The sequence below is a fragment of the Triticum dicoccoides genome, chromosome 6A (genome assembly GCF_002162155.2).
Source record: "Triticum dicoccoides isolate Atlit2015 ecotype Zavitan chromosome 6A, WEW_v2.0, whole genome shotgun sequence".
Lineage (NCBI taxonomy): Eukaryota > Viridiplantae > Streptophyta > Magnoliopsida > Poales > Poaceae > Triticum > Triticum dicoccoides.
This window is the reverse complement of record NC_041390.1, coordinates 511,725,262-511,734,577: the sequence shown is the minus strand read 5'-3', so window position 1 is coordinate 511,734,577 and position 9,316 is coordinate 511,725,262. Positions and strand designations below refer to the sequence as shown.

Genomic DNA, 9,316 nt, shown 5'->3' with positions numbered 1-9,316 from the left:
CAGCTAGCCCCGATTGAGAAGTGCATGCAAACAAGTCAAAATCGATGCGGGCAACTAAACACATCTAGAGGGCATCGTCCTCCTACAAGAAGGCTATACGGATGGAGGCACATCTCCACAGACCACAGAACTTGCTGAACAAGAAGCCCCGAATACATGGTCACGATCTTTTATCCCAACCGTGAGCGAAAAGATAGACAGGACGCGTCGGTGGCATGCGGGACGAGACGAAACCCCTGGAAAGCCCGAGACTTGTTGACAAAGACACAACATATTCTGTTCCCCACGAGAAGGAGAAAAGATAACGCATCCATCCACCCACCCAGATACCCACACGGCCACGCGGGGGCCAGCGGTCAGGCAGGCCAGCTGCGTGCATCACGTGGTCAACTGACCTCGCCCACGCGATTCGGTGCGGTGCAGCAGCCAACAGCAGCCCCCCTGCGGCCGCGCCCGGTCGTTACCCACCCGGACGCAACCGAGCCGAGATCCATCCACCCCCGACCGTGCATTCCTCGCGCCCCCCACCACCCAGTCACAATCCCCTCCCCTTTCTTCCCTTCCAAGAATAGAGGAGCCCCGGCGCACCCGACCCCCTACCCGCGCCGCCGCTGACGCCCGGGCCCCGCGCGCCTCCGTGTCTCCTTTCGTGTTTTCAGTGGTAGAAAAATCCCACACCCCGGGGCGAAATAAATACCGAAAATCAGCGGCGCTCTTTCTCTCCCCTCCCCTCCCCCTTCCCCTGTCCCTCTCGAGCGAGGAAGTGTATTTTAGTATATTTTCCTCTGGGGTTGCCGCCTGGCTGGTCCGTCTCGCGCCGCTTATTTTGCCCTGCCCTCATAACTTTCGAAAGGCGAGAGGCGGCGGCGGCGGAAGGAGGAGGAGGACGGCGAGGCGCTGCCGCGGGCTAGGGTTTCCTCCGACCAGGCGAGGCGCGGAGGCGCCACCCCCCTCCCCGGCGGGTCGCAGGTGACTATTTCGCGACGAATCTTCTACGCCGCCTGGGTTTGGGGATTCGTTTTCCTTCGAGCGGCTGCTGTGCTGGTTCCCGGCGTTTGGAACGGAGGCGGATTTGGGGTTCTGCTCTGCGGGTCGCGTAGGTAGATTTGGTCGGGTTCGGGGTCGAATTTCTGCAGCGGCCTTCGATTCGGGGCGTGTTTGATTGATTGCGCGATTCGTTTTCGGCGATTTGGTTCTTCTAAATTTGGGCGAAGAATATTGTCGATTTCTCCTTTATTCCCTTTTTCCGGATGATTTGAGCGGCTCATCTCGTCGGTATCTTATGCTGCGTATTGTTTCCGAAGGACAGGGGGTAGGGTGCCTACGTGTTTCGTTGCAGATGTTTCCGAATATTTTGGATCGGAATCTCCTAATATTGGCGCCCTATTTCTTCGCTACAATACGGATGGGAAGAGGGTTTGATCCATTCTAACCTGCTCTGGTTTTGTCTATTGTGATTCAGGACCTCGTTGGTGCGAGCAACGCAGAATCTACGGTGACCGTCCCTTCTGATTCCGGCAGCCACGTCCCCATGCCGACCATCACGCACTACGTCTTGGACCCCTTCCTGGAGACCGGCTCCCTTCCCAACCTCCAGAAGCTTGTTCCCAAGCCGCCTCCAGCTGCGCCGCTACCCCCTGAGAAGTCCTCCGAGAAGCCCATACCTGTGCCGGTGGCTCCTGCCAGGACCAGCACCTTGCCAGCGCTCTACTCCACGCCCGAGAGCACGCCGCTGCCAGACTCGCCGTCATCGTTCCCTGGAACCTGGTCGCCGTATCTCATCAACCATAAACGCCGTGGACCTGGCCTGATCAAGACATCTTCCCAGGGCGATGTCGGAAGTGAGGGTAGCCTGCCGAAGTTTCCCGAGGGGCTGCCTGCTTTGCCGAAAAAGTCTGAAGCCTTTCGAGTGCAGGAGTCTGAGTTTAGGTTCTCACAAGAGAGTGATGGTGTGGTTAACAATGGTGTGAAGGAGACCTTGGATGGGCAGAATGAAGGGGTGCAGAAAGGCAAGGCGACCCATTTTGGCCAAGATGAGCAGGATCAGCCCGAGTTCGAGTTTCGGCATGAAAGTCCAGATGCGTTGGTGAGGCCTGTCAATGTTGGAAGGCTTGTCAACAATGGAATGCCAAGAGATGGCGAAAATGATGCCTTCCTTGAACCTCAGGATTCACAGAGTGTGACTAGTAACTCTGAGGCTGAGGATGCTGGTGGGCAGGGGTGGTGGAAGCCCAGTTCTCCTTATGGGACGTCTGTTGGCACACCTGGTGCAGAATTTTACGACGCATTTGAAGGTACCACTCAGTTTATGCTAACGTATGCTTTGCTCATTTGTTTTTAGCAGAGTAGACTCTTGTTTAGATATCTTAGATTGAAGATAGCAATTAGTTTGTGTATATGCTTTGCATCTTGCTTTGAACTGATGTCTCTGGTCGGTTGTTCCTGTTTACCCGCAGCAACAATTCTTAAGCTTAAACTGGAATGTAAACGCTTATTTAGATATCGTTGGTTGAAGATAGCAATTAGTTTGCGTATATGCTTACTTGCTTAGCATCTTGCTTTAAACTGATCTCTGTGGTTGGCTGTTCCTGGTTGCCTGTAGCAACAATCTATGTAAGTTATAAGATGGAAATGGTGAAACAAATTAGCCAAAAAAAAGGAACTCCATAGGATAGAATACTCTCGGTTTAGTTCTCTTTATTCCAAAAGCTCAGAGTCATGTTAACTGTGCAACTTGCCATTGCAGTTTACTATGGTGTATCATTGAACCTACTTTTCTAGTGAGTCAGTCCTGGCCTATATGTTACTCCCTCTGGTCCTTTTTACTCTGCACATTGGTTTTGCCGAAAGTCAAACTTTGCTAAGTTTGACCAAATTTATATTAAAAATTATTAACATCTATAATATCTAATAAATATAATATGAAAATATATTACAAGATGAATCTAAAGATATTGGTGTTGTTATGTGAATGTTTATAATTTTTTATATAAACTTGGTCAAAGTTGAATGGGATTGACTTCGGACAAACCTAATATGCAGAGTAAAAAGGACCGGAGGGAGTATTTGCCTTTATGCTGATGCAAGACATGTTTCTGATAGCGTTTGCTAAGATGGGCATTCCTAGGTTTTCAGGCACTGACTTGGTTCCTAACTTAATGTTATTATGTTTATATAGGCTATATATGCAGGTTTATTGTGTGTGAACTATGATCATCTCAGTGTTTCTGTATGGCTTCCTATATTTGGTTGAGGCCTTTATAGTCAATGTGCCATCTGTGTCATCTGTTTCATATGATTTTTTGGTTGATTGTAGTCTTATCTTTTATGATCGAACTGTGCGAAGCAATCACTGCTAGCAGTAGGGCTATGAGCTAAAGTTATTTATTGTGAATATGGCTATGATCTAAAAGTAATAATAATTCCTAAGTGATATATCCAAGATTTGTTTATGCTGCATGCATATTTTGTCTAATCACTTGGTTGCACTCTGCTACTGATAGGATCATCCTTGGCCTCCTAATCTGACATGTATGCTTGTTGTTTAATTTATAATGCTTCATTTGCACTAAGTCAGATTTGTTTAAAATGTAGAAATATCAAGCGATGGTGCAACTCGATCTTCTCGATGTATTGATGACGAATACCGTGAAATGCGGTTAAGCATGTTGACAGAAATTGAGGGTAGGAAACAAGCTGAGGAGGTAGCTGAGACCTGGCAAAAGGAATGGAAGAAGCTTAGTCATCACCTATCGCTGATCGCCTTGTCACTTCCATCTCCAACTGTAGCTGAGAACGATGATGATACAAGTGCGGATCCTGGAGCTGAGTTGTGCCAACAAATAACTGTTTCACAACTGGTAGCTGCTGCTATTGCCCGGGGAATTGCTCGTGTAGAAGTTGAGTCAGAGATGGAAAGTGTGATTTCAGCAAAGAACTTTGAGATCGCAAGGCTATCAGATAGGGTCCAGTACTATGAAGCAGCAAACAGGGAGATGTCTCAAAGAAACCAAGAAGCTATCGGTACTCATACTGAACTCAATACATTAATCTATGCATTTCGTACATATTTTTACGATGTAGACTAGTACAGTGATCTAAACGCTCTTATATTTCTTTTACGGAGGGAGTATTTGTTAGCTTGTTGGTGTCAACCGTTAATCTTACTTACTGCACATAAATCTTCTGTTCCATGCGTTAGTTGAGAAAAATGACATCCGCGGAAGCAGATTCTTTTCTTGATGAATTAACCAGACATGCAGTGTTTCTAGTTGCCTTGATCCTTGATATATGCATATCGTGCTATTGGCTGTTGTGTGAGGAACATTCATTGGAAGATTCCAAAATGAAATGTGGTGTAAGACTTGTCCTAAGTGTTTTCCTCTTACATCTTGCAGAGATGTCCAGGCAACAGCGGAACAAGCGTAAGATGAGGCAGAAGTGGTTCTGGGGTTCAGTTGGCATAGCAGTTACCCTCGGCACAGCAGCCATTGCCTGGTCCTACATGCCGGCGAGCCAGTCCCAGGCAGGGGACTCGAATAGCACCAACACCAACAGCGATTAGAGCTAGCTGAAGATGCATCTTCTCCATGCAGAGGTCCTAACAAAAGCTCTAACTATACTTCCTAGAGAGAAAAGAAGCTTGTATAAGTTTTCTCTTTTGGTGATCGGCTGTGATCACTACAATCCTCATTTGCCGCTTCCTCTGTAAAAAAATGTGGAATGGGCCATCTCCGTCCAGGATTGGCTCGACTCCCCCTTACCGTAAGTCCCTCGTTGCATAGTTGGTTGAGCAAAATAATACGAGGAATGTGGATATGAGTAGTAATCGTCCATGGTGAACTCAAATGGAGTCGATTTTGACAGTTGCAGTTTTGATCTGGGTCTTGTTTACCCGAGCAAGGTTTCATTGCCGTGCTGTTTCTGTAGGTTTGATTATATGCCTGTTATTTTAGTGGCACCACAGGGCGAGTACCCAGCCTTACTGTGCCCTTTACCTAGCTAAAACTCACCAGCTCTGGTGCCCTTCCTCTTCCTTGTCCTGACGCAAGAGGAGTAGGGACCCGTCCACCTCATTTGATTTTCTTAGGTTTTGCTTCTCTGCGATATTGACGTGGTGGCGAAGATTACCTTATGATGTCTGATTCGGCGCTGGTGGGAGGGCTTTTGCCTGACTATTGCTCTGGCGACTTCGACAACTATGGTAATGTATGGATATATATGCCTCATGAGAAAAAATAGTTTGGGACATCTACATTAACTATGGTAATGTATGGATATATATGCCTCATGAGAAAAAATAGTTTGGGACATCATCTTAGAATTAGAAAAAAAAAGACTATGGTACACATGCATTCTACTTTTTCCTTGACTTTTTCAGCTTTTTATACATCGGATCACACTTTTTTTCCAAGCACCTGACATCCGATTCTACATACATGCGAGGCATTATTTTGGGTTTCTCCAACCCTCAAATCATGTTGTTTCAACGATTTATAGATCTTGTCTAAGGAGTGGGTGACTATTGCGGTCTTCAAAGCCTTTTTTTTTTTAAATCGCCTATATGAATTTTGATTTTGCTAACCACATGTCCCATGCGGTTATATTTTGTTGTTTTTGATTTAGTGTAATTTGTAATTTTTAGTGGACGGCATGCAATTAGAGGAAGAAGACTAATATGCTTTTGAATGTAATTTTATTTTTTATTGACTGTTCTATGTTCAATTGTTTATCCATTGTACTAAATGCTTTTGGGTGTCTTTATTGAAAAAGAGCAACCCCGTGGGCGATGCCATTTGGCCTGAGGTGCTCCTTACAACCTCCAAAGTTTCAGAAACGTCGATGACCCTAGATTTGGTACCCTCAGGACATGGTAGTACCTGATAGATTTGAATCATTGTAGTATCTGTTGGGTTTGCCACTCTCAGAAACATTGTAGCTCTTACTCCCTCTGTTCTAAATTAGTTGTCTTGGATTTGTCTAAATACGGATGTATCTAGACTCATTTTAATATTAGATACATCCGTATCTAGACAAATCTAAGACAAGTAATTCGAAACGGAGGGAGTATATTTTACGGAGGGAGTAGTACGTATCTTATTTTATCATTGTGGGCGGATCGGTTTAATGAACCACATGAGGGCGTGCTAGCCTGGTAAACCATCACTCCCTCCGTTTTAAATTACTCGTCGTGGTTTTAGTTTAGTTCAAATTTGAACGACAAGTAATTTTGAACGGAGGGAGTACGAACCCCAGTCACTGTATTGGCTGAAAGCTTATGCAGTCTGAGGACGAACACTTGGCCAGTGGCGACGCCACAAAAAAGAATCTGTTAAAGACGAGTGAAGAGCCAGTACATATTCATCAATGTGTCAAAAGATCTCCTATTGCACACGACGATGATACTGAATGATTCACTGTGTTACATCCAGAATTGCATCAGCAACAACTGCATATGACTGTGTTACATCCAGAATTGCATCAGCATCAGCTGCATATTGCCGTGTTACATCCAGAATTGCATCAGCATCAACAGCATCCGAGAAAAATGAAGCATGAATGAACAAGCCAAGCAAGCAAGCACCAATCGTCTGATATATGTTACACGGATCAATGATATACAGTAGTAAATCAAAACTGCTGTCTGTTCTGTTTAGTGAACCATTGTGCGAGCTCCTTTCTGCGTGTAATTCCCAGAGAGTGCGGATAAAACCTTCTCTGGCCGATTGGTTTCACTGTCCATTAACCTGTTGCGTGCTATCTATATCATTACTCATCCTTGAGCCAGTGCTGAATGATGTAGACGACGAAGGAAACAGAGAACACTACTGAACCAAGGACGACTGGAATTTGGACCCACAACGAGGAAGCAAAAGCTTCCCGCACGAGCAAATGCCAGAGCGCGAACCACAGAGCGCTGAAGGCTGATCCTACAGCAGCGCCCACGAGAATCTGGTTCAGTGTGTGGAGACGCTGCGACACCCGTAGCCATGACTGCACACACATAAGGGGGTTAAGATTAAAATGCGCTAAAGAACTTAAAGACTGTAACCCAAGAGCATGATCCTGTATTTGGGATGATTAAAGATGGAAGAGTCTACCAAGTACTAGGAATTGATTATAACGCGCTAAAAAGCTTAAAGATTGTGTAACCCAAGAGTATGGTCCTGCAATTGAGATAATTAAAGGTGAAAGAGTCTGCCAAGTAGAATTCTTACTAGATAGGAGGCCAATGCTACAGTTGTAGCCCCAAGAATCATTGCCAGATAATTTGTCCCAAGCCAGGAGAACACTGTGTTGCAAAAAGAGCCACATGAAGTTCACAAAAAAGAAAGAAAGAAAAAGAGCCACATGAGATAAGTCATCCATTCCTTTTCATTCGACAAACAGGTGGATATTGGAGTGCTAACATCCATGGAGGTATTGTTTACTCAAACCTCTAACTGATAAGCATCTTAGTTTCTTTCTATACCACAAAATATGAAAATGAGCACATTATTCATAATTGAGTTTCCATCCATTGTGTTTACTAGAATAGAAAAGCCATATAACAAAAACTGAGGAAAACGTATAGTTATGCACATACTGTGTCATGATTAAAATGAATTAGGACGGAGCTCCAGTCAGCACTTATGCTTTTGATGTTGCCAGGAGAATATACTGAAAAATAGTATGATGGTTTTATGAATCTTGATTCTTGAAGAGCTTACCTGAAAGAACTAGAAATGTTGCAGCATAGAAAATGGATTGGGCATGGGATGATGGCATCCCAGGATCAGACCGCAAAGCCGGTGCCGGCCTTTCGTGGTTGAGCAGCTTTTTAAGAATGGACGAAAGCACAGTGTTCGCAACCGCACCCATCAAAGCCCACATAATTTCAGCATCACGCTTCCAAAGAGCTGCAAGAGCAAAAGAAACAGCCACCAGCCATTTACTCTGCATGCAATGGTAAAATTTCAGTACAGGATCCGGAATTCCAAGTAAATAGCAGACTTTTTTCTCGAACATAAACAGCACACGGTTAACCTTTACATCCATTTAAATGTGATTTCAACCATATTGTTTAATCACATCTCCGTAGGAAGCTTAAGCTGGAGCATCTAAGTTCCTCTTTCAAAAACTAATCAGATACAGTAGTATAAATCAGGCATCAGATACCTAGAGTACTCTACAGCTAAACAAACTAAATGTGTATACAAAATCTGTTTATAAATAACAATAATATGAAAACAGCTGAGCTCGGCACAAATTATTGCAACTAGACACACGTACAAGCCACAATGATACTCTACTAAAGCAATGCATATTCTCTGCAGAGACCAAATCAGAATATTCGGGCGTTTCAGTTCCTTTTTGGTAAAGCTTCATCCCTTTCGGCCTGACAGAGTTCCAACTTGTAATGATCAGAGCTCATTTAAAAGGCATCAGCACTGGTTAGAAACTATACCACTCCGTAAATGAGCAAGGCTCATGCTAAGTCGCAAGATATATACTCCTATGAGATTCCGAAAAGCATCAACATATGCCAATATGAACAAGCGTGGTAGCAAAAACGAGCACTAACCATGCGATTCAGCGCCGCCTCGACGGGCGTCCACCGGATGGCCGCCGCCTCCGCCCTCGGACCGGGCAACTTGTCGCCTCCCAGCATCGCGTCCCCCTCCCCGTCAGAAACCCCAAGCTCTCGGGGCGACTCGCTCCCGACCCAGGCCATCTCGGCCATGCACACGCCGAGCCGCCGCGGCGCCCTCGGCCGCCGGCCGCGGGGAAGCGAGAGGAGCCGGTCTTTGCACTGCGGGAGACGATTCAAGCGCACGGGCTTGACGCGCGGCCACGGGGTTGGCGGCGACAGGAGCATGGCTCTGCGGACCGAGACCGACAGGGTGGGAGCGCGGGAGAGGCGGCGCTAGCGCGGAGCATCTCGTCTATTGGAGGATTTTGACGGGAGGGGATTTCTCCGGGGGAGGTCGGGTTTGGACGGATCGTGATGCCCCTCTTGGCGTCTTGGAGTGGTGGGATTAGGAAATGGCTGTAAAAGGATTGGAGAGATGTTTTCGGGATGGATTAGAGAGATGGTTGGTGAGAGCCTGAGAGGTCAAGACAGATTTGAGTCAATGCCTGTTTATTTGGCATTGGTACTTGGTAGAGAATATGCCCTTTGGCACAATATTTTTCTGAAATGGACTTTTGTGGCCATTTGCAGAAACACGTGTTTTTTAACCGAGCATAGGAGCATCTTCAGCCATTGGCCCCAGGAGGCATAAAAATCGTCCCTTGAGGCGAGCCGGCGATACAATCGGCGCTGGTGGCGGTTGGG

General features: G+C 46.0%; 2 protein-coding genes across 2 annotated transcripts; one reads left to right on the top strand and one right to left on the bottom strand.

Annotated features, from left to right (window-relative positions):
* The first annotated feature begins 748 nt into the window (after positions 1 to 748).
* LOC119317572 lies at positions 749 to 4,878 on the top strand. Its single transcript, XM_037592057.1, has 4 exons — positions 749 to 969; positions 1,463 to 2,294; positions 3,595 to 4,023; positions 4,398 to 4,878. Exons 2-4 carry the CDS (start codon positions 1,532 to 1,534, stop codon positions 4,562 to 4,564), a joined length of 1,359 nt encoding a protein of 452 aa, XP_037447954.1. The 5' UTR covers positions 749 to 969; positions 1,463 to 1,531; the 3' UTR covers positions 4,565 to 4,878.
* A 1,485-nt stretch (positions 4,879 to 6,363) lies between these two features.
* Positions 6,364 to 9,055, bottom strand: LOC119317571 (lipid phosphate phosphatase epsilon 1, chloroplastic-like). The gene is made up of 4 exons (XM_037592056.1): positions 8,564 to 9,055; positions 7,710 to 7,935; positions 7,218 to 7,291; positions 6,364 to 6,993 (listed from the first exon to the last, which is right to left on the bottom strand). Exons 1-4 carry the CDS (start codon positions 8,855 to 8,857, stop codon positions 6,769 to 6,771), a joined length of 819 nt encoding a protein of 272 aa, XP_037447953.1. The 5' UTR covers positions 8,858 to 9,055; the 3' UTR covers positions 6,364 to 6,768.
* Between the last annotated feature and the right edge of the window lie 261 nt (positions 9,056 to 9,316).